This window comes from Sparus aurata, chromosome 21 (genome assembly GCF_900880675.1).
Source record: "Sparus aurata chromosome 21, fSpaAur1.1, whole genome shotgun sequence".
In the NCBI taxonomy this organism is placed as follows: Eukaryota; Metazoa; Chordata; class Actinopteri; order Spariformes; family Sparidae; genus Sparus; species Sparus aurata.
The window spans coordinates 25,789,273-25,817,170 of record NC_044207.1 but is presented as its reverse complement, the minus strand read 5'-3'; the positions used below and the strand labels follow the sequence as shown (position 1 = coordinate 25,817,170).

The window sequence follows — 27,898 nt, the reverse complement described above, 5'->3', positions numbered from 1 at the left end:
AGGACCCAATTCTTTCAAAATTACCCTGATTTTTACGTATATATCTGCCACCGTTATCTTTGCAAACATGCAGATCCCTGATGCAGGTCTCCATAAGATATGTGGGTCCCTACAGTGTGAGTGTATAAACACATTTACCAAACATAACGAGCTAAACCTTTGAGTTGCTTGTCAAAAGCCTCCCCAGTAACATTTTATGATCGTCATTATGGGGACTTTCGTTATATGGGTCCCCACAAAGTAAATGCATAAACAGATCATAGTCCCCACAATGTAAGTAATACACACACACACACACACACACACATAAAGTAATATGATGGTGGCATTGGTGGCATAAAGCTGAACTCATGCTGTCATGCTGAGCTCCCAAACATGATTTATCCTTTACCCTGAACAGCAGCTGACGTGACATGTTTTTCATGTTTTTCCTTCAAGCAATTTTCCCACCGACTGCAGAACTGAAGGAGATTTGGGTCGAGGGGCCCGTCTTGCCTGCGTCATGATGATCATGAGGCCAGTTGGTCTCCTGCTTCAACAGATTGACAGCTTAGTGCTGAGCTGTAATGTAGGTCTGCCAGCCTCGTCTGTTAGCTCTCTTTGGATCTCTGTCACTCCGCTCGCCGGCTCTCACAATGACCTAAGAATGCGTCCTATTCAGACAACATCGTGAAAATGTGTCGGACGGACATCGGCATTGAAGTCCACTGAAGCATTTTAGAGACTTCTGGCTCTTTTCTCTTCAGGACACAACTGTGCCTGTGAAAGCAAAGAGGGTCGATTTAGAGGGAGGCGTTCATGACATCTGATGTCTCCTCCTCAACAAAAGGTGGGACTGGTTAGTATGCAGCTGGTGTTGATTGGATGGCCGGTGCACTGTATGTTGTAAATCCTGCCTGGTAAATCTTTGAAAGGTGGCTGTCTATAGGCATACAGTGTTGTATGTTGTATAGCATTCATAGAGATGTCCACAGGCTGCACTCTGTATTCTGTTGCTGCGGATAGTGGCTGTTGGGCCCCTGCCAGTCCCAGGCCCTCCAATACAACGCTCTCTAATGCTCTCCGCTTACAAGACTGGGCAAACTCCTCGGTGTCATGACCCTCTCCAAGCCTTAAGAAATCTCTTGTCACCCACCCAGCTAGCTCCATCGATGCCTCCAACATGCAAAGAGTCCAACGGCTCGACCCCAATCTGTCACAGCCCATCACAGGGTCCTAACCCACCTTTAGAGATGGGATTCCTCAAAGTGTGTGGCACAGCAGGGTCTCACCCCCACCAGAATCCACTTTCTCAAGAGTCCAGAGGCCAACTCGGTTCCCCAGCATTACAAAAAAAAAAAAGAAAACCTGCTCAACAAATTGTTGTTTAATGACAGTATAGTTTGGCAGGTGTCACCGAGAGCTTTTCCTATCTGAGAGGAATGTTTTTCTTCGCCTCACACGCTCCAGTTTGAAGGTTTAACCGAGCGTTCACATGGTCGGAGAAGAGAGCGACCATTATTCCCATAATTTATAAAGGGTTTAACTGGTGTTGCATAATCTTCTTTCTGAGAATCAGGGATGCTGTTGGCATGAGTCGCTGTTACCTTGGTGTATGCAAAGAGGTCTTTTGCTTTCCTGGATAAATTATTTACTTTATATAACTGCAGTCTGGGCAGTCCAAACATGCCGGGCTAATTTCTGCCTGAACTATTTCAAATGGTCTTAGGAGCGAGCGTCTGGTGGGGATGCCTGTGCAGTCGGCAAAGTATGGAAAACCTCACGATAAAAATGAAGAATTGAGAGTTATTCACGTCGCTTAACTCACCTTATAATCAAAACAAATACGTGTTTTTCTTCAAACGGCACAATCTCCCCCCTTCATCTCCATTTCGCACCAGGACGGGGCAATAAAGTTCTGTTTCAGCCGGCTCTCCTTCGAGCTGAGAAGCTTCAGGCCCGGCGCCAAATCCTCTGGCAAAGTCAGCAGCTCATTTCTGATGTGTGGCAGGATTTCCTTCTATGTTGTGCAGTAAGAATGCACCAGAGTTACTTCTTCACTGCAGTATACGACAAGTTTTCTTCCCTTAGATTTAGACTAATGTACGTCTGAAGGCTGGTTTTTAACCAGGTATGAGGTTCTGGATAAACAGAGTTGGTATTAGTTATATCAGCAGTTGTAGCTCGGTTGATTAATTGGCTTTGCTTGTTGTGAATTATAAATCAGTGTGGACAGAAAGGCATCTGCTAAATGGAAGGCATTCAATAGAAGCTCCTGTCTCAGTCTAAAAGTGCCCTTACGGAGGCAGTATTGTTTATTTATTAGCACATTATGATGCCAATAAATAAAATGGTTATTATCGTTGGCTGCCCTTGTCTGTGGCACTGTGTGCATGACACTAAATCACCTCATTTGCCCGAGATTGTCTTTTCAAGGATTCACTTTCAAGGCCATCTGAGGGCATTTGGTGTTCTTTGTCGGTGGCCGCTGTGCAGGGAAGTCATGGCAACAACAATTTATGATGGAAAAACAGAAGAAAATATGAATCTTTTGCCTGACTGAAAATCATGACGATGGTCAGCTTTAGTTTTTGTGTCGGTAAGATTTCATGCTGCTGCTTTCACGCCTGTGATTTCTTCACAGATGCCAGTAAGCTCAACCTGTGAAAGCTGCTTTGATGGCAGACAGCTCGTCATGATGAGTGATATGTATTGAGATGTGTGTGAACACCGCCAACAGACTTAGAGGAGGGAAGAACTAACTTACATTTTCGCTTCCATCAGGTGTCAGCTCTATATATCTAGCTTTCAGTAACCAGAAAACACAGCATTGTTTTTTTTTTACCACAGTTGTGGATTTGAGTTTAGTTTAATCAGCTTTGAAAAAGGTTTTAAAACTCGAACAGCTGTGCAGCTTTTTCTTTAGTAGCGCTTCATCTGTTCAAACATGGAACTCACTGAACGGTTTCTCCTGATTGTAAATGTGGCCACATTTATGTCACACTTTTATCCCGAGTGCAGTTCAATTTGCCTCTGATTCAGCTATTCACACCTGCTCTCTCACACCAGTGTCAGCGAGTTATAACATGGAGGCTGGTTTCATCTTAATGGACGACATCTCTCAGATCTGATTCAAGATAACACTCGCGCTGCTGTTACAGATTGATTTATTTTAGTTTGCCTTCACAGGGGCAACGCATTTTAATGCTTTGGGAGACAACTGCATGCACAGATGTTATTGTGTGACTGTTGATGAAGAAGTGCTTCATGGTGATAATATATGAGTGAAGGTGGAGCAACACTGTCACACGCCAAAGCTTGTAATAACACTTGTTGATCCACTTGAGGATTCTGTCAGTATCATGTTTTAACTCGCAGAAGCGTGAAAGTAGGCGTGTGCATGAAGATGCAGTACTGAGCGTGGTGTAAAGATTGAGAACAGAGAGGAGGTTACGGCGGATTGATATCATAACATATCATAACCAGTGTTGCACTGATGCTGACCAATCAAATGTTTTTAATGTCACAGTGTAGCGACTCAGGGGAAAATACCTGCACATGGGAGAAGTGTTTCGGAGAGAGTGAATCAAACTCAAACAATGTTTTCCTAAATCGAACGGACAGCGACAGAAATGGAAAACAATGACTGAACAGCATAATAACATGCTCCAATCAGGATATGAGCCCCAGTCTCCTGAATGAGAGGCCTATACTTAACACAATGAGCCACAGCCGCTTGCTCCAGATGCTATTTTGGTTGCTGTTTTGTGAGTTGAAACAATGGTCCAGGAACAACAATGACTGCGATGTTCTAGGAACAACAGCAACACGGCGAGATGCAGACACACTGACCTTCAACCTGTTCGCTGCATATTACCAACCGGATATCGGCAAACACCGAGGTCATGTGATGATATTTGCCCCGTGCCCGTCCATGAGTCGGTGATTCGGGGTTGTATTTTCTTTTCTGAGATCGGCTGTATTAACATTTAGAAGTGATGACAGAGAAGGCTCGATACGCAAAGCACTGTTGCTGTAACTTGATCTGAATGAGCTGCAAATGTGTATTTATGCCTGTTACACATGCAGAAAGTAGGCGAAACAACCATGACCTATATTGATAGTCTGGCTGCTGAAGAAAAGCATTTTACCTCTCAAAAAGTCAATGCTAGACGGAGCCTCGAACATCATATCCAGGAGGTAATGTTGGTAATTACGCTTGAAATGGATACTTTGCTTATCCTGTGGGAAGGAGGCCTGCGAAAACACAAACGTGAGCTGGTTAATCACAATCACATGTGGTCAGATACATAGATTGTAACGTCTGGATGTGTCTTGTATTCTTGTGTACAAAATGTACAACATGTGAAAATGTTTTTCTGCATATACAACTATGATTCATACAGGTATTTAAAGCTTTACCTTGAATTTCTTGCCCTACTTACACCTGATTCTGTTTTCTTTCTCTTTCTTCTCTCTGCAGGTCCAGGATGTTGCTCACTCCGTGTGCAGCTGGGCGGCAGGTCCTCTTCGCTCTGATGCTGCTGCTCTATTTAGGCTTGGGTGAGTTGTGTGTCGCCCACCTCCCGTCTTTGTTTTCTTTAACGACTGCATCTCTCTGTGGTGCAGAAATGTCTTATCTGATGAAAGAAACAGTCAATGTACAGATAATATCAGGGCACAAGTGGGCTCAGCAAAATGAAAAAAGAGAAGGACTGAAGGATTAAAGGAAAGAAGAGAAAGAGAACTGGACCAGAATACAGAATTTTTAAAAATCAGTTCCCACATTAATATTTCTATAGACATAAACACACAGACAGGCCTGTGCTAATTTGAGTGTTGTAGGTGAGAGCTGACATGCTGAGGATGTTTGCAGACATGCTCAGTGGGATTGAGCTGGAACACCTCCAAACCCATTTATGCAAGTTTAGTCAACCATCTGTTCCATTACAACTACGCATAAAATTCACAATTATGGAACAAAAAAGACAAAACGTCTCAGAGCCGCAGGTCTCTGGTGGATAGTATCGCAGGTTTGAAGTCCCACATGCAGCCCGCTGCTGACTGCCTGTAGAAAAGATAAGTTCTTCTCCCCTTAATTACTTTCTCCTGCAATTGGCATGCATGATGGTGGCTGGTCAGCCTGGATTTTCATTAAAAAAGAGCAACTGCATCGCAAATATCCAAAATTTAAGCACGTTCTGACAGCAGAGAGGTCGAACTTCTCGTTCAGTTGTGTTTTTGTGTGTTTTTGTGGCACCATCAAGGGTCTAAAACTAAACAGAAGGATCTGCAGACGGCTAAAATTACTTTTAAAAAACGCTGGAGTGGAACCTGCAATCTCCTGATAGAAGACAAGACAACGCTCTTGAGATTTAAGTTGTTTTAAAAGCTGTTAAAACACATTTTTCCCTGCAATTATTTCACTTTTGACCTGTAATTTCCAAGTTACCCAGTACAAAGTTGCCCCCAAGCAGCCCTGTAGCTGTTCCCTGGTTCCCAGTCTCTGTGCTATGCTAAGCTAACTGCAGCTACTTATCTAAAGCAAAGACATGAGAGTGGTATTTATTTTATTCCTCATCTGACTCTCTGCTGGAAAGCAAAGCATTTCATTTCTGAAAATGTCAAACTCTTCTATATTTATTCAAATGCAGACGGCTGAAATGTGATGAGTAAAAAGCACCGGGACTGAACCTGTGCATGTTGTTCTCTGCCTCTCACCTGAAGCATGCTGGGATGGAAATCTAACACAGATTTTTAAAGGTCGAATATGTGAGAATTGGCCATCCACCAAATTCATACTCAAAACAAATAGAGGCTACATGTCATATGAGTAACCTCTAACTTCTGCTTACTTAGCTCGCTCAGATAGCCGTGCAGCTAGTGGTCCGGAGTGGGAGCGAAGTGCACCGGGGGGGAGTTTTGATGTTTACATGGCCAACCAAAGAGCTTTGGACCAGAACAGACTGGGGCTAGCTGGTTAGCATGCTAACTTCAATATATATATCTGTGCAACACAAAACGTAGACGTCACAAAGTCAAAACTGTTCAACACTTTCACTAAAATTCTTACATATTGCACCTTTAAATATGTTTGGACCAGAAACGTCAGGTAGATTTTTCTGGCGGTTTGAACTGTTTGCAGGTGGAACAATCTAGATTACCAAAGACAGAAATATTTGTTTTGTCTGAACAACTGAGCAAACCTCCGAGGAAGACTGTGAGCAGTGAACATTCATCCTCAGCATTTTAATTCCACTCCAGTTTATCATGTGTTGTTGGTTCGTTATTGCTAGCGTGTCCTTGTGTTTGTGGGCACCAAAATAAAAAACAATGTCATGATAAAACTATATTTGGCACAAAATGATCAATTTGAATGAGCCGGCACAGTTTGCACGTTCAGAGACATTAATACGAAACCTTCCTCGCAGTTCATCAGCGATCCAAGCAGCTCACTGGACTCTGGAGGAGGACTGACAGGAATAAGATGGCATCTGTTAATGATAGATAGTGTCCTTTCATGTCACTTCCAGCTCCCTCTTTTTCTCTTTCTAGGCTGTTTTTCTTTTGTCCCATCTGTCACCGCCATGCTACCGGGTACACTTGTCATCCAGAGTCTCTCAATCTCCTCCCTTCGGTTTGTTAAACTCCATCTTTCCTCCACGGTTTCACCTCTTTATCCTTCCCTAGTTTCAGCTCCTTGTCTTGTCCCGGCTCTCCTGCTTTCTTTTTTTTTTTTCCTGGTGTTTGTGATTCTGTGATTACGTTTGATTTTTGTGGGGGGGAAAGGAGGCGGAGGCGTTCTTCAGCACTGCGAGATGCTCTCGGGGGGGTTCAGCTTGTGAAAGGCGTCCAATCTAAATGCAGATGGAAATATCTTTCAATTCCACCATGTGCAGTATTCCAAACAAGGCTTTATTTTTCTCTTGTTATGCTCATTTAGTTCTCTACAAACTGGTGCCTTTGACTAACAGGGAAAAATTTGAGCGGAGAGGGGAGGAAAAGAAAACAAATGCAAAAATCCCAGAGCAAATTTGTTTTGGGCTTATTAAAGCTTTGCAATTATGTCTTGTCGTGGTTCTGTTTGAGACTTACAGGCCTTGTTACTCCTTGATTCAGTGAGCAGAAACCGCGACTTCCTGCGGGTTATTTATGAGCTTATGGTAGTTTGTATACTCAGTTGTCGTCACTCTGCGTGCAAATGAATGACATTTCAATGCAACGTTATGCAAGAATGTGTATTTTGTTTGTTGTTTTTTGGATCGCAATTCAGTTTTTCCTCACTGCTGTAAATATGGACAGCTGAACACATGTTATGATAATATAACAACAAAAATGAGCAAGTGCAGCAACTTAGACGTACAGTAGCCAGCTGATAGTCCAACAGCGAGAATTCCACATTGGCGTTTCTCTTTCAGCTCTCAGCAACAATCTAAAGCCGATCCTAATTTCACTCCACTCCAGCCCTTTGCTCAGTCACGCTCTCTATTTCTTATTTTAGCATTCTCTATCAGCATCTTCTTCTGTCTTTTCGCCTTAGTCATGATGTCCCCAGAGGCTGCAACGCCCATTTGTGTTGCCTGTTCGCTCGGCTCGATATCTGGCGCCCATTCCTGCACCGTCCTCCTCCAGCATTTACTGCTTGGGGCCCTAAATCCTCCTCAACCTGGCGGCCCAAACCTCCTGTGCTAGCTGTGTACACATCACCATTCCCCGGTTCACTTGAGTCATCTAGCTCCGAGCTAACCAGCTAAAAGCAGCATCCCTAAGCAGCAGCTAATTTTGCTTGCTGCTAAAGTAACCGCTATCTGTTCACCAGAAAACTCTGTACATCACGGACCGTTGAGGCAGAGCAGCCAGGCGACATCGGAGGGATACCAAGAAAACATTTTCTTCAGTAAAATATGATCCAGTTTCACGGTTACAGCTGTTGGTGGTGTGTGACTTGAGTGCCTTGAAGCGCTGTGCACTTCTTTCTGGAGACTGTACACGCTCGTCCAAGTTATACGTTTAAAAAAAAAACAGGCATTCAGAGTGCAGAGTGGGAAATGACAGGGACACTATTCTGCCTATTAAAAGTTGGTGAACCCTCAAAAAAATGAGTCAACAAGGTTGATTTAAGGAAATCAACTTGTACGGTTTAGAAAAATGTCTTTTCTTGTTTCAGGAAAAAACAAAACTTCAACCTTAAAAATAAGAACATCACCAGTAATCTTGCTCGGCGTGTCGGGTGAACAGAGGATGAAGCCACATCGGTTGGTCGGAAAAGATAATGCCTGTACAGGTGATCCTGTTGTCATGGTTACGTTGAACCGGCATGTCATGGCAACCAGACGGAGCGAATTGCTGATGTCAAATCTGCACAAACATGAATCCAACTCTTTGCAGTGACATCGCCTGTACACGTCGCCTCTGTTGAATAAGTTTGAACTGACGAGGTTGCGAAAGTCAAAGGGAAAGAAAGAAGAAAGAAGAAAACAAAGGACAGGGATGACAGGAATATGTAGAAACTTGAATAATTTAGTTGGAGGCTGCGAGCCGCTCTGTGATAACTGATGTGTGTTTGTCTTCTCGTGCCTGTTTAGACTGTATATAATTGACTGTCAGTGCCTGGTATCCCCATAATGTGTTTTTTCCCTTCTCAACAGAGACTCACAGCCACTCACGAACTAAATCACCTGACTGTCAAACCCCATCTCACTCTTCTCTCGCACCGCTTCTTCTCGACAGTGTCAGTGTCTATAGCCAACAATCTCATTACAATCGCATATGATTTAACCCAACAACTCTTGGAGAACACTGGAGAACACAATTAATCTATCAGAAGCTACTCTTCTGTCTGTGACCGACAAAGGTTACATATTGTGTATCCAAGCATCAGGCCTTGACTCGGTGCACCGCACATCTTTATGTTTCATCACAAAGGCAAAGTCTCTCGCTTTATGATTTGTCGCTTCGGACGTCATTCGCCGCTCGCAGACTTCAGCGCTTGAAAATGTTTAATCTATAGAGCAAAAACTCCTATGTACCCTGGTTTTTGACAGATGGAGGGGAAAACTTCACACAATGCAGCCGGGTCATGGAATAATTTGCAAAGAGATCAAAAAATCAGGCGCATTTTGAAGCCATTGATGAATTTAAGGGCATCATCGGGAAAGCGATGAAGGTTACACTTTTTCATTTTTCTCTCTGGAGGCCACCGCGTTTGAATAACTCTTCTGTCAAAACATGTTTGTATCTCTCGTCGTTTGATCCCTGTAATTAAGCGGCTCCATACCTCCTGTTCGTGCTTGCATAACACCACCGTCAGGTTTTATTAATAAACTAGAAATCTGTCTATCTTTGGTGGAATGATAAAAGTTACTCTGTGGATGTTTGAGTGTGAAATCGCTAATGAATCCCTGAGGTCTATTTAGAAGAATCCCCAGTGCAGCCTACACTTTCTATACAACTCCTCTGCTGCTCACTGTAGGTTACTGCACAGCATTTTTCTCCAGTTACTCACGTCCGTCCAAAAATATTAATCTGCTGATTCCTTGCTTTTGTCCCTTGTGAGCGAAAAAATGTCCTCCAACCTGTTTAATTGCATAATCTAATTACGTCCTCTCCTGTTGTCCGTCCTCCCCTCTGTAGGTGCAGCCTCCTCCATCGTGAACATGCGTAGGATCACCCATCCTACGGTGCAGCAAGCGCTGGCAGGCAAAGCCGTCCTCCCGTGCGTCTTCACCCTCCAGCCCAGCTCCTCCGGCGAGCCTCCTCACCTCCTGTGGACTCGATCCAGGCCGGGTCAGGGCGCTCCTCAGGAGGAGACCGTGCTTTCTGCGAAAGGTGAAACAAAAGACGTGACGATCCCGTTTGGCTGTTGATTCAACACCTACATTACTTAACATTTGTGCTTAGAGAACACAATTAAAGCTGCACTAATTCAGGTTTGCATATTAACTCTGCAAATGACTTGAGTGTGCATGAAAGAAGCTGTTACCACCCGACTCTGCAGCTCTCATCATCTCAGAGTTTTTAATGATTTAATCTAAAGGCCCGAAGAACTTAACAAGCTGACTACAGCAGCTTGTGGAATTAAAATGAGATAAACTGTCTTAGCGGAGGGTTTTCTTCTTTTTTTTTTTACTGTGCTTGTAAACGCTCCAAACCTCCCTGAGAGGAAGGATTTTTAGCAAAGTCAAGGCCACGTAAGAGACTGAATTCATCTATCGGGGGGCCTCTTAAAGTTTTGGTGCGTCTCAGTTCATTGGTTTGGTTTGGAGGCCCAGAAGTTTACGACTGTTTTGGTTCCGTCTCACTGCTCACATCAGCCTCGTTTTCAGATGCAACGGGGCGACTGTACGCTGGCTTTTGCAAACATAGGCCAGTTTGAAGCCATTTATTGGAGTCAGTGTGCAGTCCATTACTTTAAAACCGAGCCACTCACACAAAATCAAATTACTGATCAAAGTTCCTGAAAACCTGCGTTGTATCTTTTCCCTCCAGCATCCGATGTTATTGACTCAATAAACACCAATCATCTACTCCATCAGAACATTTGATTGACTGACAGTGGCCCGGAAATAGAAGCAAACAAACCATGAATGTCAGATTTTCCTCGTCAGTCCACAGAAATGAATTACATCGTGATGTTTCATGTGAACCCTGCTCAGCCCAACGAGCCAGAAAAGTAAAGACAAAACCACAAATCTGTCATGGGAAGTGACCAAACCACTAAAAGTAGGAGGCCGATTGACAAAATATGATTTCGGAGCCTTTACACCCCCCCGACCTGTTTGCCGACTGTATCTATTCATCGAGTCACCACTGAGGGGACACTCTGATTTACAACGATGTCATGATGTAAAACAAGGATCGCAAACAAAACAGCCAACAGCTAAAAAACACCAGAGGTGGAAGTAACTGAGCATTAATCTGAGCAGCTATTGAGAAGAATACTTTGTACTTTAACTTCAGTATTATATCAGTACCAGTAGTTTTACTTGAGTAATGTTTCAGTAGTGCAGCTGTACTCGTACTTCAGTGTGGCTCCAAAACTGCGGTCCTGCGTCACGCTGAGCGTTGTGAGGTTCAAAGATGGCCGTTGTCGAACACTGTCAGATCTTCAGAATGACCTTCTCACAATGCGACTACGGCTACACCCTTTATTTACTGAAGCATGTAGTGATGTACCGATCAACGTGACATTACATCATAAGCTCTGTTCTTGCTCAGCTTCGTTGTTCGCTGCTGTGCAGACGGATGATTCTTCTTAACCAGGTGCTTTCATCCTGCGCTCTTCATACATCAACTTTAATATTGTACCCAAGTTTATTAGTTCAATTTATCAATGTTTTCACAGCGTGGCTCGCAATAAACTGATGAAGATGCCATGAGGCATTTTGCATATTATTCCATGTACGTCAGAGAATTGCAATTTTTTTTTTTTACTCAGCTCTGATTTATCGACTGTGAAGCAACAGCCTATTCTGTGAGCCGGTCCCCAGATGATTGTTTTCCGAGTTGAGAGTTAAAAGGGATGAAACAGAAGGTGGAAGCATCTGTATTAGAGCTTTATAGATGAAGAGAAACCCAAAGCTGCTCCCGCCTCACAGCCAATCCAGTAATCTAAAGCCAGCAGGATGCCAGCAGACACTTTTAATGAAGAAACCTCTCTCTCTGTGCCAAAGGTGATGTAATCAAGGTGAATAAGGCTTTCAGCGGCCGCGTCATGCTGCCAGGATACACTGCCAACCCTCTGAATGCTACCATGGAGATCTCCAGTCTCCGCACCAACGACTCAGGCACTTACCACTGTCAGGTTGTCTGGGGTAACGACTATGAGAGAGACACTGTGCCCCTGGTGGTCTCCGGTAAGTTCAGCAGCCGCCGTCGTGAGAAATGTTTTAATGCCACAACTACCGGAAGGAAACATTTAAATAAGCAGAAACTGAAGAGACTGAGCAGCAGTGACACGAGAAGACTCTAAAATTCTTCCTCTACCTTAATTGATTTGTGTTTTATTGCATTGCAGGCTTGTTGTGCGAATGCAAGATAGATACTGGCAGCTTCCAAACAGGAGACCTGCCAAGCCCTTTACAGATCTTTTATTTAATTAAACATTAATAATATTGTTTCACCCTATCAGTATCATAATGACTGACTTAATTCATTGTAGCTTGCTGCGCTCTCTGTTTATGTTGTTGTTATCTAGTTTGCCACTTGAATATTGTGTAATTCTTTTAATTAAGCAGTTTGCACTGAATACCAATAATGATTTTGTTCTGTGTTCACTGGTGAAATTTAGTGCACAGTTCAAGATTGATTACATCCCACTGGTGTATTGATTTCAAACTTGCCTGTGCAGGTGTGGTGTTTCACTATCAGACTCCCAGTGCCCGCTACGCGCTCTCGTTTGCCGACGCCCAGCGGGCCTGCCAGGAAAACTCGGCTCAGATGGCGACACCGGCCCAGCTGTGGGCGGCGTACTATGACGGCTTTGCCAGCTGTGCAGCCGGCTGGTTGGATGATCAGACTGTCCGGTGAGGAGACGTTCAATGACTTCCTTCTGCTTGTCACAGGCTTGTAGTGTTGCTCGCTAGTTGCAATTGAGTTCTGTTTTAAAACATTAGATTTGTTATCAATTAATCTGCAGATTATTTATCTGATTAACTGATTTGGGATTAGATTGACCAGAGTGCAGCTTTTCATATGAGCCTTGGCCAAAAACCCAAAGATAGGTGAAATAATTGGCTTTAATTTTAATAATTTGATTTAATTTTAGGCAGGTTTGCTTAAAGGAATAGTTCAACATTCTCAGGAAATGTCAAGAATTAGATGAGTAGATTGATACCGCTCTTATGTCAGTACATTCAATTTAACAGGGGCAGTTCTGGGGGGGGGGGGGGGGGCAACAGGGGCCAGTGCCCCCGTAACTCTGAGTCTGGACCCCCCTGTGGCCCCCCTGACAGGGAGTCTGCATCAATAATACAATGACAGATTTCTTGCAATGATTTTGTTCTGAAGGGAAAGGCAGAAATAAAGTGTCTCAGCAGTTTACTACCCGATCAAAATTGTTGAAATTGTAAACACTGCTTTGTCTAAATGAGGGATTTATCCTTTTTTCCAGGTTGTATGTGCCCCCTAACAAAAAAGCCGGCCCCAAACTGGCCCCCCTATGAAAACTGGTCTAGAACCGCCACTGCAGTTTAAAGCTACAGTTAGCTTAGCTTAGCACAAAGACTGAAAACAAGGGGTGCAGCTAGCCTTCCTCTTTCATTTTTATGAAAGAGTTCTTGTACAGCTTAAAACAAATGAGATATAATGAGTAAGTGAGATTTAGAGGTGCTGGTAGGAGCCAGGCTAGCTGCTTAATGTTAGCTTAGCTGCAGAAGGCTAGCCTGGGTTCATATCGACTGTACAAACAAGACACTGGTGTCTCAGTGACGGCAGAGAATACGTCTGTTTCTCAACATGTCTACGACAATTAAGCGATTATCATAATTACCAATCATCCCATCAGCTAATGTATTTTGAAGACTGCTATCTTTGTTATCACGCCTGCTAATTCTCTAATATGAGCACATTTGCTTTGTTTTCTGTACTGTTTGTTCCCTTGTCTTGGATCATCTGCCGTCTCAATTAATATTCAGTTCTTCTGATTTGTCACCTCATCTACTTCAGATTCATGTTCTTTTATTTCCCTGCCATTGTTTTCTTTTCCTTTTAATTGTAATTTAATTTATTCTAATCCATCGCCCTTTAAAAGGAGAATGCAAACAAGACTTTGTTCATAAATGACATTTAAGTCATTTAGTGTTAATGAAAATAAAACGCTGGTGTGTGTCAGCAGAGATAATGTTCACAGAGTGAAACTTCCACCTGACATTGCTGCTTGTGTCCTGTGATTAATAAAAATGAGGTTCATTCCCAATATGACTCCCACATGGTCGTCTCCACAGCTATTCTGTCCAGTTGCCAGAGCTTGGTTGCTATGGACACAAGGAGTACTCCGCCGGAGTGAGGAATTATGGGAAGAGGGACCCGAAAGAGCTGTTTGATGTGTACTGTTTTGCAAAGGAGCTGGATGGTACAAACACACACACATGCGCGCGCACACACACAAAACACATCAAAACCTGTCACAGCTTCCGGCTTTCACTTTGCATCATATTCTGTTACAACATGAAAGAACAAGTCAGTGATGTTCTGTCCTTTTTGTGAAGTCTTTTTTCTAACTTTCAATAGATCCAGAAAATAAAAGACAAAAAAAACAAAAACCTTGCTTTTTCTACAAAAGTGCTTGAATCTGTGCCTGTAAATAGTCCTAAACAATCCAACAACACACGTTTTCAGTAATGTTCTGTTACTGTAGTGCCGAGCTGTTTTACAAAAGAAAAAAGAACAACTGTACATTTGTATCCTCATTTTAAAGATCTAAAGATTTATATATCTTCACTAGCAACCGATGGGCTTTAGGCTGAGCACCGCGGTCATGGTAGGAAAGTCAGAAAATACGGAGAGATGCACACATTTGTTGAGAATAACAAACACAATATCACCAATCTTATTGTTTCTCAAACTCCTCACGTACAGTGTTAAATCCAGGTGTCTTCTCGTTTAAAATCTGACATCTCCTTGTCCTCCTCCTCCAGGTGAGGTGTTTCACTCCTCCGTCCCAGGCAGACTGTCTCTGTCCTCAGCCTCAGACCGCTGCGTGTCCCTCGGGGGGCAGCTGGCCACAGTGGGGCAGATGTATCTGGCCTGGAAGGCCGGCCTGGACAGCTGCGCCCCGGGCTGGTTGTCTGATGGCAGCGTCCGCTACCCGGTGGCGTGGGCTCGCCCTGAATGTGGAGGGAGCCTGCTGGGCGTCCGCACCGTCACACCTAACACTACTGCTGACAACGCCACAGCGCTGTACGATGCTTACTGCTACAGAGGTATGGTATAATAAGAGGAAAACCAATAAAAACCACCAATACATGATATTACTGCAATCTCCCTTCTTATCAAAGAGTTCATGTTGCTGTGGAAGTGTTGAATGCTATTAATGTAGTAACAATGACAATAAATGTAATGTGCAGCTAATTTCTGATCCACATTAGTTGCGTTTACACCACAGGAACTTTCCCCAGGCACTTGGAAAGTTTGGAGGAACTGAGTTTGTTCCACCACAGGGACCAGAATCTAAATTAAGTTCCAGTGACATTATTTCAGGCCCCAGAAAGTCCCTGCTCAGAGGGTAGCGCTCTCCAAAAGTACAGGATCTTTGTGCTTGCAGCGCTGAAGATTTCTCACTGGTCAAGTACTTGGAGCATTTTATCTCAGCCACGATTTTTTAAAATCTGCAGCCACAAACCAGATACTTCGAGATACAGAAGAAAAGTTAGACAAGTTTACCTAATCTTTAGGCCGTGATGGAAACTTAGCCAACAACAGGCTGAAGGAGCCTTTTAGTTCCTTGAAAAGTTACAGGTACCTTGGGAGAGAATGCAGCTACTGTCTGTTCTTAAACGTCAAGTATCTGTGAAACTGTGGATCTGTGGGTTGACAGAAGGAGTTGGAGAGTGAGAACGAGAGGACACGATGCGTTGAAGTGAAATATCCAGACGCTCGGCTGCTGTTCTCTATTTGTTGACTGCTACTTGCAAATTCCTCCGTAAAGCTTCGAGACAAACTTGATGAAATCCCTCAGCGATTGGCATCTGAACAGCAAATCCCTTTTTCTAGGTAAAGTGAAGAATTCGGGCTCCATCTCTGATATCTACACCTCCCTGTGGAAGCCCTGGAGCTACCTCACAGCCTCAAGTGACGCTGAGTCCGCGGGGACAGACAGTACCGGCGGGACTACGCCGCAAACCACCACTGCCAAAGGTTTTTACATTCTCTACGATTAGATAGAAGAGAAGGGGATCAATAAACTGATGAGTAAACACAAATACAGTAAGATTGAATGCTTGATTTTAAAAATACATCCCTGCAGGGTCGTCAGATGGCAGTGATCTTTCACCTTCCAACTGGACGGGATTGGTCGACCTGGAAGAGGAGGCCTCCCTTCACAGCGCTGACGCTTGTAAGGCTGGTTTCCAATAATGTATACTGACCACAATAGAATGTAGATCTGTAATAACAACCCATCTGATTGTGTCCTCAGCCTCAGACCCCTGGTCCTCAGAATCTTCAAAGTCATTCGTGACCCTCCAGATCATCCCAGGACAGACCCTCTTAGACTGGGGCGAGCCACTGGAGCATGGACCCGACTCAGAGGAGTTCCTCAGACCGCCAGTCCAACCCACTGCTGCTGAGAAGAAGGTTGGTCTGGGGTTAAGCTTTTAAAAACTCAAGCAGCATCACTGGACCAGTTTATGTTCAACCACTTGTTCATTATTTCAGGTGATCTCAAAGATCGTCAAGTCCATTTGGAAGCCTTGGAACTACCTGGCGGGAAGCGAAGACGAGGAAGGAACCCAGTCGCCAAGTGGACCAGCAGCGGAAGTGGTGACGGCCATGAAGAAGACAGACGAGGGATCGAATTCATCCAGGACACCATCAACACGTGAGCTGATTTATCCTGTTTCAAATGTGTGAACTTATATGGTTCATCATTCCCAGCGTGACTATAAAAAGGGAATAACAAAGAATAAACTTCAAAAACAGAAGCCTGATGGCAGCGCAGGTCTGTGTGCATGTAGAGAAGTCTGTGCATATTTCTGTCCCGGCGCTAATTGGCTCAAGTCTGTGATGTTGGGGAAACATCAGTTGTGAAAACAAGACGGGATGGTATGTTAATTACAGTACAAACAAGCCCTCGGAATGGGGTTCATTAGAGGAACGCAGCGTTATTGAGGGATAAAACTGGGAGGGCAGAGGCCTTGGAGCATTACCGAGCAGAGCGTGTCCAGAATCAATTCTCTTTTTCTGTAGGAACAGCAAAAAAAAAAACTGGCTTGAAGTGAAGTGACAAATTGAAGCCACGCTGACCTTTTCAATGCTGTTCGGCCCGGCTCTTCTGGAGGGTCACTAACAGGCCGTGATTGACACCAGCTGCGACAGCTGACGAGCTCCAGCTGGACGCAGTGATCTCATCTCACTCACACGATGTGTTTAACCAAGAAACAAATGGAGATACAATCAAGTGAAAATGTAGAACATTAGAATTCAGTTTATACAGTTTAATTCATCCCAATAACGGTGAAATTATTTGTACCAGTCCAGAATGTAAGTACATGGGTCAGTCAACACAGAAAAAAGAAAACAGGTTCCTATTCTAATATTAAGGTGATAAGGTGCGACCATATAAGAAAGCTAGAGGTGAGTTAAAAATGTCCATGGCAGGAAATTCGTTTTCAGATGTAATTTTTTTTCTGAGGGAGACAAACCCTCTCCACAAATTTGAGGCTGGGATTAAAAGAATGAATACAAGAATGTGAAAGTACACAAAACGTACGTATAAGTCATGAAATATCAACGTCTAGATTTACGTCAAAAGTGGAGTGAAATTTGGACTCATATTTCTTCTTCTAGGGGAAAGACTGGATCTATTTTCAGCAGCAGACTGAGCAGAGTGGGCTTGAGAGACGCTTGTTTTTTAACCCGCTGGCAGCTCTTAACGCTGGTCAGGCCACAAACTGTACCTGGTAGTTAAAAGTACATTAGCCACTAACTTTTCTGGAAATTGCACCCAAACGCCAGATGTTTCCTTGTTCATACTTGTAAGAATAGCTACCTGTTCGTAGACCTGCACTATAAATTATTCTCAAGTTTCCACAGTTGCTCCATTATTTCCTAACTTCACGCCTTGTTTTCCGTTGTTCCTCTGTGTTTGGTGCATCCCGTACTGGCAGATCGTAAAAATTACACCGTAAATTGAGAATAATCTGTATATAAAAGCTTTCCAATCAAAAGTCACAGTGTGAGGTTTCGGAGCACAGCTGAGGTCATTTACCTACGTGACGCCCTGTTATCAAACTCTCAGGCACATGTTTTATGGTTGGAAACATCGGGGTTGCCTTCAAACGCAGCTGATGGATAAAAAGCGATATCCGACTCATCGGCCTCGTGTCCGCGGGGTCCGCCAGGTTTACAGCTATTTACGTTCTGGCTGTGGATGAAAGTGGTTTTCAAACGGCAGGCATCTCCGCTCAGTGTTTGTTGAAACTGTGTTACAGGGTTGTTGATTCAATTCTGAGGCAATATGTGAAGCTGCGGTGGTCTTTAGTTTCATTCTGTTTCGCCTGACAGTGAATGTGTGTGTGTGTGTGTGTGTGTGTGTTTTCATCTCTCTGTGTGTATCCAGAGCTTTTAGACTTTCACCCACGTATCTTTCCTCTGTATTTGTTTCCTTTCGCAAATATCGGCTGTTTTAAATGACACATTCACTGGCATTTTTGCACTAATGTCTGTCAGCCTCAGGTTTTAGTTTGTCTTTTGTTTCCATATATTGTGATGTGCTCTGAAAATGTCTTTTAACCTCATATTTGAGGGGCAGAAGTAAAAAAAAGACTGTAGAAAATAGGCACCAGCTGCATGCGGTCGTGATTCACTCGCAGTGAAATGAAAAGGCACCCTAGAGGTCACTTTATCAGGTTTTATCTACATTCCAAGAGGGCACTTCTCTTTCGAGCATGGGGGCACCAGTGGCCACATCAGGTAATCTTACATCTTTTGGCCTGATGTCTTCGCGGAGAGCGGAGTTCAACCGTACTGTCCCTCTGCAACACTGTTACGTAACGCTGCGTTCAGGTCCTATGAAATGGACGGTAGGAATGAGCTTTCAGAAACTGACTCGGATGTTGCCACGAACGTCATTAACAAGTTAGCAGCTGCTCACTGAGGTGGCTCTGCGACATGTACGTGACGTAACACTGTTCTGATCATGTTCAATCCGACTGGCACGCAATTCAGTGTAGCTCACCGGGTCTCACTGCTTTTGTAATGAAACAGCTTTCATTACTTCACCCATCGCTTACTTCAATTGCTCCCTGCTGATATTTCTCCCTGTGATAATAATGTGTTACGCTCCGCAGAGGGAAACGTTCAGCGCCGCTCAGCCCTGTGCTTTTCCGTGGAGGTTTGCATGCCGGCGTCAGTACAGTGATGGAGAAAAGCAGCCGACGGATAGCTCAGAAGTGTTTGTTTTGTTTCCCTTGGCAAAGCAGAGAGAATCCATAAGATGATTTTTTTTTTACTTTGTTCGTCACTCTTGGCTTTCCCTCTTTGCACTATCCTCGCTGTCTGCAGTTATTGCTCTCCTCCTGACTCCCCTCTTTTCTTCTCTTTTTCTTTATGTCCTCCGCAGGTTTGTTTTCTTGGGGAAGTTCATGGTTCAGCGGTCCCACGAGGGAAAACTCCGCACCAGCAAGTGAAGTATCACCCACTCGTCTGGCATCTACTCTGGCCGCCTCCAGTAACTCAATGACTACAGAGAGCACCAAGAGCGCGGAGAATTCAGAGGCGCACACGTCGACCGCCTCCAGCCCTGCACCTGAAATCACCTCATCCAGCGGGGACGCTTGGGTCCGCGTCGAATCGGACACAACGACCCAGTCGGCCGACAAGAGGGAGGAGACGGTGACCTCTAGAGCCGGTAGAGGCAGAGGAAGAGGGAAGAAGAACCGTGGGGAGGACAGGAGCAGGGGGGAGGAGAAAGATAAGGGGAAAGGAGAAGACGAGGGGAGCGGGGAAATCACCGGCGCCGAAGCAAAAGGGGAGATCCAAGTTTCACGTCGTCCAGTCGGAACGAGTAAACCAAGAGAGAGATCCAGAGAGAGATCCAGGGAGAGGGGGCACAGGAAGGGCCAGACCACCACGACCACCGCCACCACAACCACCGCCACTCCTCTGGAGCTCACCGCGGTGACCACAACTGGGTCAGGAAGCGCAGACTTATCTACGCCCGAGTCCCCGTCGACTTCACCAGCGCAAACCCCATCGGCATCAGTCTCACCAGATCTATACCAGTCCCCCTCATCATCTCCATCACCATCGCCATCGCCATCTGCCACTGCGTCCACATCCCCATCCCAATCTCCCTCTCCATCCTCTTCTCAACCATCCCCATCTCAATCTCTGCTCGAATCCGAATCGCCCTCCCCATCCCCTTCCTCCTCCCCATCTCCCTCCCCTTCCTCACCTCCATCGTATTCCCAAACCTCAACCAACTCACCTTCACCATCGTCAGTCCCTTCCAATTCCCCAACCCAAACGGTTGGATCAGGAGGACCAGCCCCGTCTCCTCGCTCAGACAGCTCCTCCCACCCCTCCAACCCCCTGACATCACTTAACTGGGTCCCGGTGGAGAAACCGGTCCGGAACGGCTCTCTGGATTATCCTCCAATACAGTCTCCAATACCTCCAGATGATGAGGAGCCCGCTTGGTCTCACGCCGTGGGCTCGGGGGCCCTGTTACCTGGCAACATGGAGGAGGAGAGCAAAGGAGGAGGGGTCAACATCACTACCATCACTCTCAGCCCAGCAGGTTAGCACTGTCTGCTTTCATATGCTCTGTCGTCCTGTGTGCGTCCCTGCATCTGCATACTGATTTTAATTAATCCACGACGAAGACAACGTTCCCAAAAAAAAAGCACTATTTTAACTTGAGAGCCTCAAAGGGAACTTGTTTTGTTTTTGTAGTTAATTGCTGAGATCTGTGAATTGCTGGAAAGAGTCCAATGGGGGCAGGAAACAGGAGCAGTCAGATCATCAGACAACAGGTTTTAAACAAATCCCCAGGGTGAGCAAAGCGTATCTGGAATGGAAAACAAAGGCAAACCGAGCAATTATCACCCACGTTGCCAGTTGTGCCTACATATTAGTGATTATTGCTGACATTTGGGATACTTTAGCTAACATCCCCCCCTAATGGATCAGATATTCTGTCTAAGCTGTTGTCTTTTGTCACGAGTTATAGTCATGTGTTCAATCCACTCGTAACATCGTGAGGTGGCCACTTTTCTGCTGTCTTACTGGGAGTTGATGGAGAGTCCAGTGGAGACACATGTTAGCTTGATGCAGAAGATTGATGTGGTGGAAGCACTTAGCCTTCGCCACAAGAGGGGAAATTCGTTACCTGGTAACTCGTTGTAGTTATATGTTCGGCTTGTATATATTAACCTTCTGAAAACCTACATTCTTCACTGAGGAGTAGACGTCTGGAGTATACTGCGTGTGATGCTAAGCTAGTTGAAAAACAACAACATGCCAGAGGCTGTCTGCTCGTTAAAGGAGACGTATTAGGTCTGCTCTGATTGGTCAGCTCACACAGGCCTGAGCCCTCACCGCTCACTAGGCCTCCTCTTGGCTCTGTCATGTTTTCAGTTTCGAGTTAGCTACGCTTCTGTCAGACAGACATAAATAATGCAAATGTGTGACATTGTGATGTAGTCTGCTGTCGAGAAGTCACAGAATTAAAGGCGAGACAACTGATGAGGTGTTTCAGGAGCTTTGTTCCTGTGGGAGAGAGGAGCAGATTTATTTTTTTTACTTGAAGACCTTTTACATGCACAAGAACATTGATAAAACACTGACGGAAAGGAAAAAACAAAAAGCATTGTAGGTCTATTTTAAAGTTTATCCACTTTCTTGCTGAGAGTCAAATGAGTAAATCGTTAATGTCTGCCCATTAGATTAATTGCCAGAAGCTGGTTAGCTTACCTAAGGACAGAGACTGGAAACAGGGAAACAGCTAGCAAGCAAGCTAGTCGACAAAATCTACCTTTCACATTTTAAACTGTGTTGTGTAGCAGAAATGAATATGATGAGTAAGGTAATTATTATGATGAAATTATCAAACTAATTGTACTTTTTCAAAAAGTTAGCACATTTTTTAAGTAACTGGCTTAACACTGTTTATAACCTGATTGCCGAGCTCTCTGTACTCTCATAGCTTGTGTTTCTTGTTGTACTTAGTCGCAATTTGACTGCATGTCACAGAAATTACTTTGGTAAGTACCTATCATAACCGGCAGGAATGAACACAAGTGAAAATAACCATTCTTAAAGATTGCCTTTGCGTTTCCTCCCCTGACCGCGCCAGTGGCATATTTATCCCAAAAAAATGCAGTGTGTATTCCCCGGGCTGCATACCTTTTTATTCCCGCCAACATACACAATCTGTTGATTAAGTCTGCAGCACGGCATATATCTCAGTGAAGCTCCTGGCTGGTTGGTTTACTACTTATTTTCCGCTTGATAATGAGAGCTCACGCTGGAAACATCCTATCAACCGGCATTTGAAAGCCCCGTGGGCATCACGCTATCACACAGTTCTACGGTGATTTATTCTGCTCCCTTTGAAAGCGGCTCATGTCTGCAGCATCCGCGGCTGAGCCGACTGCTCTGGGTGTGAGGAGTCTGCGGATGGAAAACAGCTGTAAACTGTATCGACAAGATGCCGAGGGCAACCATCTGGGCTGCTGGTGTACAGTATGAGGGCTGAGTGATTGACTGAGACCCCGGAGTCATGCAGGCAGAAGGCCATAAACACACAAACACACAGTGATATCTTTGCTACACAAACAGAACGAGGCTGTCGCAGGAGATTCGGCCAGAATAATAACTTCCAGCTTACATCTCTCTCTCTCTCTCTCTCTCTCTCTCTCTCTCTCTCTCATGCACACACTCACTGCTTCAGTGCCGTCCCTTGTGGATTGGTTTCATGGCGGTGGTCAGTATTTCCACTCCTGACTGGATCACAGAGCACTTCATCAGTCAGCTCAATCAATGAAAGAGGAGAGGGGGAAAAAAAGAGAAAGGGCTCAGGTTGCATTCGAGGACCTTCGTTACCACAGCATATTGTTCTCGCACACGTGCACAAACAGCACAGGTGCTATCAACTTTCTCTCCACCGTCTTTTCTATTTTTTTTAAAGAAAAGATTTTTATCGCAACACCTTTCTGTAAGATTTAAATTGCAGCCGGTTTCTTTCTTCCCACCTTCACAAAAATGCCAACACCGCCTGTGAGGTCGAAAGTGCTTATCCGGAAATCATGATTCCAAAGTAAACCATATTGCCGCCGTATCTCTGGCTGTGATTACTCAAAGCAAAGGCTGTGTTTGATGTTCGGATTAATACTTTGAGGTATCCCAGCGTTTCCCGTCCTATCTCTGTAAACTTATTAGCTGGATTTTTGCTGTTGCCAGCTTATTGTTGTTGTTTGTGCCGCTGGTGTCGGCCGCTGTGCAGGGCAAGGGACAGTCCTCTCTGTCAGCTCCTTCTGCAGACTATTGATTTTTCTGCACCACTCGCTTTAATGAACGGCCAATCGCACTGGGTCTACCTGTCACATGCACGCAAACACACACACATATTGTACTAGTAAATCTGCTTGTCATAACAGTTGATTTTTGTCAAGGCGTGCCGTGACCTTGACTGATGCAGAGGGTGCGAGTGCGCTTGGGCCTGGACTGATGTACATTAAATGGAATGCATGGCTGGTTTTAGCACCTGACTTCAGCAGAATTCCAACCACGAGCAGGGGATTCGTTCACAAAACTTAACATAAATCCATAGAGCTGATGCTGTTGAGAGATCTCCCTCCGTGGTGCTGCGGCGCATGTGATTGAAAACCCTCAATCTCGTTTCGTTCTCTTTGTCCCTGAACGTATATTTTTTTGCCCAGCGCTGCAGCCGGCGTGCTGGCGATTCAGAGGATGTGAGCTTTGTGATGTCTGCTTCTGGTTAGTTATTGGACAGGATCAGGCTCAAGGCTAATCATAGCCATGGTATTGATTTTCGTTCATCGCACCGTGTAAATACAAACCTACACAAACACACACACACACATCGCCCTCTCCCCTCCATCCCAAGCAGTCCTCAGTGTCAGGGAGCGATGGCAGAACAAAGACTCCCACAGCCGGAGCCTTTTGCGGCCAGGATGAACGAGTGCTGGTTTTCAAAGACCTTAAGTTGCTATAATGAGCAGCTCAGGGGAGAAACACGTGGTAGTGTGTCAATTGATATGGAAATGTCTAATTGTGGAAGGGGACCACACACACGCACACATTTAGGGGGTGAATAGCGGGGCCGAGGCGCTCGCCGGGAGGTCTGCTCATTTCTGTTGAGGATGGCTAATGTCTGAAGTTCTCACGCTGCCCACTACGCTCGGCGGAGCGAGCCAAGGCCCCGCTTTCCATATGGTTACCATGACAACTGTGGCTGTGAGTGGATGGCGGGGTTGAGGCTCTCCAGCTTCTGATCCCTTTGAAAAGAGGCAGAGTGTGAAATGGATATGCGTGTGTTGTATTGGCTGAGCTGCAACGACGGAAAATTGGGGTGCGGTGTTTCTTCTGAGTCACACATTGATTTTGTATTTGTTCGCCATCCGGGCGGGAGAGAGAGGGGGAAATTGTGTTTAAGCCCCCTCCAACTTCAGGGGGGATCACCACGGGAATGAACATTTTAAGCTTTATTCAGGCGGCGAGTCGAGGTACACCTGTTTCATCCTCTCCAGAATGAATGGCATTCACAAAACACTCTCCTTTGCAGTACAACTAATTAGCTCTCTTATTTTGAATCCCTAAATTCCCCCTCCACCCCCGTCCGTCTGTCTCTTTCAGTGGAGGTGGAGCCCTGCGTGACAAACCCGTGTCTGCACGGAGGAAAGTGCCTTCCTCAGGGAACGGGCTACAGCTGCTACTGCCCACAAGGATACGCTGGGGAGAACTGTGAGATTGGTGAGTGATGCTCACAGACACACACACTCACACACTCACACATCCCACACAGACACACACGAATGCATCCACACAGTGGCATAATAAAGTTAGCCCGTGTCAGTCTGCTCATATTGACGTTAAGGCTCTCCAACGGCTTATTGGCAGGTCAAAGGTTGAGCTGTCCATCACATGGAGAGAGGAGGTTGAATGGAGGCTGGGGTCAAAGGTTAGGGTCACGCTGTCGGACTGTGGTTCTGGTAATGGTCCTTCAAGGTCAAACTATCGGTAGCTTTGACTTCCGCAGTTTTTTTTCTTTCTTCACAAATCAAATTCCTGGCTCGAGTTGCATCACGTGGCTGGAGAAAATTAATGATCTATCTACAGTCTCCTGAATTTTTAAGTCAAATTGATTTCTTGTCCCCCACAAAACACCTAAAGGTTTTGGAATCAAGTCAAAGCCTCTCTTACTTTCATCATGGCTAGAAAACTAAATCGTTTAATGGCGGAAATCCCAGACTCGGATCAGCAGCACCAACAAATCAATCGTTCCTCACCCGAAGGCCTCTACATGCCCACCCGACTTCATAGAAATCCGTTCATAGGATTTTATGATTTGCTGCTGACAGTAAAACCATCTGACGGAGAAAACTGATGCAGGTTTATAGATGGTGCTGATCACTGCTGTTTGTGATGAGGTTTCTGATCAGATGCATTTTTTTTTAGGAGGTAAGGTCACGTTGAACAAAAGCCAACGGTGACCTGCGAGAGCCGTGAGACAAAGACAGACGGTATCTGGTCTCAGAATCTCCCAGATCAATTCTCCTTTATCTACATGTGATTTCCTCTCTTTCTTTTCTTCGCACAAATTTCTCTTTTGTCTTTTGGTTTTACACCTCTGAACTGAGGTGAGACTTCATTACTGCTGTGGTGGTTTCAGAGGGGCCAGATGTGATCCACGAATGAACATCTGCAGAAAAAAAAATAGATGAAACTGTGCTGGGAGCGCTCCAAAAAAAAAAATTTGACCGGCACAATTCGAGCGATTCCCACTCCGTTTGCGTTTTGGCATAAACAGCAGATGTCACTTATGCCGACTTAAATTGGTGTCTGCGTGACGGCATGTAAACCAAATATCATGCGGGCCAACACAATAGACCCGAGGGCCGTCCACACCGAGAGGGATTACTCTAACTATTGCTTTAAAAGTCATTCTCAGTGAGGTTCTCACAGAAAACAGTACGCTGGGGTCACTTTCAGAGCGATTTGATGAACGATAGTTGTGACAGCCAATAAAAATGCCCTCTGAATTCACTAAGCCTCACGTTCACAGCTTTAAAAAATGAAACGCTTATATTATGTAATATGATGCTGCAAATGAGGCATAAGAAATGTAATTTCACCTGAGATACTTTCCTCAATGGTATTTCACGCGATCTCTGAAGTTTGTTTTGTCTTTACTGACTGACAATTATCAGGTTAATTGATCTAAATCATCAGAAAAATACATCTAAAAGTATGAATGAAACGCATTTTCAAGAGATGACGACTCTCTTAACCCTCTTGGATTCTCCTCGCTCCTGTCAAGCTTAAAGGGATTTTTTTGAATCCTCATCCTTGAGGGTTTTTTTGTGTTTCTCTGTGCAATTTTTAAAAAGTAGCAGGCCATTAAAATCCATTTTCCTTCGCTGCTGAGACACTTTACTATCATCAGTGTGGATGCTCACATCATTATCTTTATAGTTAGCGTTATATGGTGTGGACGACCCCAGTACACATATTTTTAACAAAGCTTTTAGTGGCTGAATTGACAGAAAAAAAGGTGCCGTGCCGTCTCTGAAAACATGTATGAGCTGTGAAGGATTACATTTAGATTCAACGCGGCATCTCAGCTACAAATTTCAGCCAAAGTCGTACCTGCTGCCTCGTGAGTCACTCGCACTCACTCACTTTTTGTGTTTTGCATTTTTTTTTTCGTTTGATAATGTAGAAGCCCGACAGGAAATGAGAGATGAGAGAGCGGTGCGTGACACACAAAAAAAGTCCAGAACCAAAGACTTTCCATGGATCATTCAGCCACCAGCTCACCCTCTGCACTCCATTTAAAATGAAATGCTAAAAAATGCAGCCATGAACCACTCAGAAAGACTAATTCATTCCATTTGCCACCTAAATGTCTTGCTTAATTCATGCTTTAAATGCCATACAGAGCCATGACTCACTCACATACATCCACTCGGGTCTTGATCTGTTCTCAGGACTGGCGGAGGACGGTGTTATTGGTAACGCCTGTGCGCTTTCCACTGTGTCAAATCGATACCGGCCGTGTTAAAGGCCCTTTTGAACTGCCATTCATTCTTCTGTTGCACCTGTTAGTGTTGAACAAGTTACAGCCTCATCACTGTTTCCGGCACTTGGCGTTTGATGACATCGTATAACTCGCAGACAGTGCATCTCTGTCCAACTTTGACTGGATCAGAAAACACCTGAAAGCACCAATTCAACAAGTCTTCGGATTGTTTCCTAGTTCCAGCACACATTTTAAATCCATATTGAATTCTTTATCGCACATTCTGACTTCAAAAAGTAAAATTTTGTCTTCCCACGTTCGGCTTCACAATGACAAATATGAAATTAAAGAAAATTTGTCACATTGTTTTAATAGCCGTGCACATGGCAGCTGGTGTTTGAAGTCGGTGCGGCGGCTTTAAACAGGATTTACACATTCATGTGGTGAATACCTTGTTTTTCCAAGTATTTGATTTTGCTGGATTATCCAACAGCAGACATTGCAGTGGCGTGCACAGACTTTTTGAAGGGCAGGGGCGAAAAGAAGGGCACTTTAGCACGCGTTTTGGCTCCCAAGAGGGCACTTTAGCACGTGTTTTGGCTCCCAAGAGGGCAGTTTATCATGTTTTAACCAACCAAGGGGGCGGTTTAGTGTGTTTTGCCAACCAAGAGGGCACTTTGACACGCTTTTTTGGCTCCCAAGAGGGCACTTTAGCACACGTTTTGGCTCCTAAGAGGGCACTTTAGCGTGCATTTTTCAACAATTGAGCCACGAGGGGGGGCGACTGCCCCTGGCCCCTCCCTTGTGCACATCACTGAGACATTGCGTACCAATACTTATCCATCCAAAAGTCACCGCACCTCTGACTTTTAAATCCGAAACTGTGCCTCTAATGCAGTGACAGTTTTGAAGTGCGAGCTCCGGCGTGTTCCTCTGCGTCCCACCTGCACGGAGGCGACTGTCACACTTTGACACGCAGATATAAATCTGTCTTGA

General features: G+C 44.8%; 1 protein-coding gene across 1 annotated transcript in view; it reads left to right on the top strand.

Annotated features, from left to right (window-relative positions):
- Nucleotides 1-27,898, top strand: part of LOC115572450 (neurocan core protein-like) — a 50,027-nt gene that overhangs the window by 10,160 nt on the left and 11,969 nt on the right. The window contains exons 2-13 of the mRNA XM_030402522.1: nucleotides 4,463-4,542; nucleotides 9,613-9,807; nucleotides 11,652-11,834; nucleotides 12,329-12,503; nucleotides 13,923-14,050; nucleotides 14,616-14,900; nucleotides 15,691-15,834; nucleotides 15,944-16,033; nucleotides 16,115-16,272; nucleotides 16,354-16,516; nucleotides 19,259-20,437; nucleotides 24,517-24,633. Coding sequence (XP_030258382.1) covers nucleotides 4,470-4,542; nucleotides 9,613-9,807; nucleotides 11,652-11,834; nucleotides 12,329-12,503; nucleotides 13,923-14,050; nucleotides 14,616-14,900; nucleotides 15,691-15,834; nucleotides 15,944-16,033; nucleotides 16,115-16,272; nucleotides 16,354-16,516; nucleotides 19,259-20,437; nucleotides 24,517-24,633 — 2,890 coding nt within the window. The 5' untranslated portion in view covers nucleotides 4,463-4,469. The remainder of the gene's footprint in view (nucleotides 1-4,462; nucleotides 4,543-9,612; nucleotides 9,808-11,651; nucleotides 11,835-12,328; nucleotides 12,504-13,922; nucleotides 14,051-14,615; nucleotides 14,901-15,690; nucleotides 15,835-15,943; nucleotides 16,034-16,114; nucleotides 16,273-16,353; nucleotides 16,517-19,258; nucleotides 20,438-24,516; nucleotides 24,634-27,898) is intronic.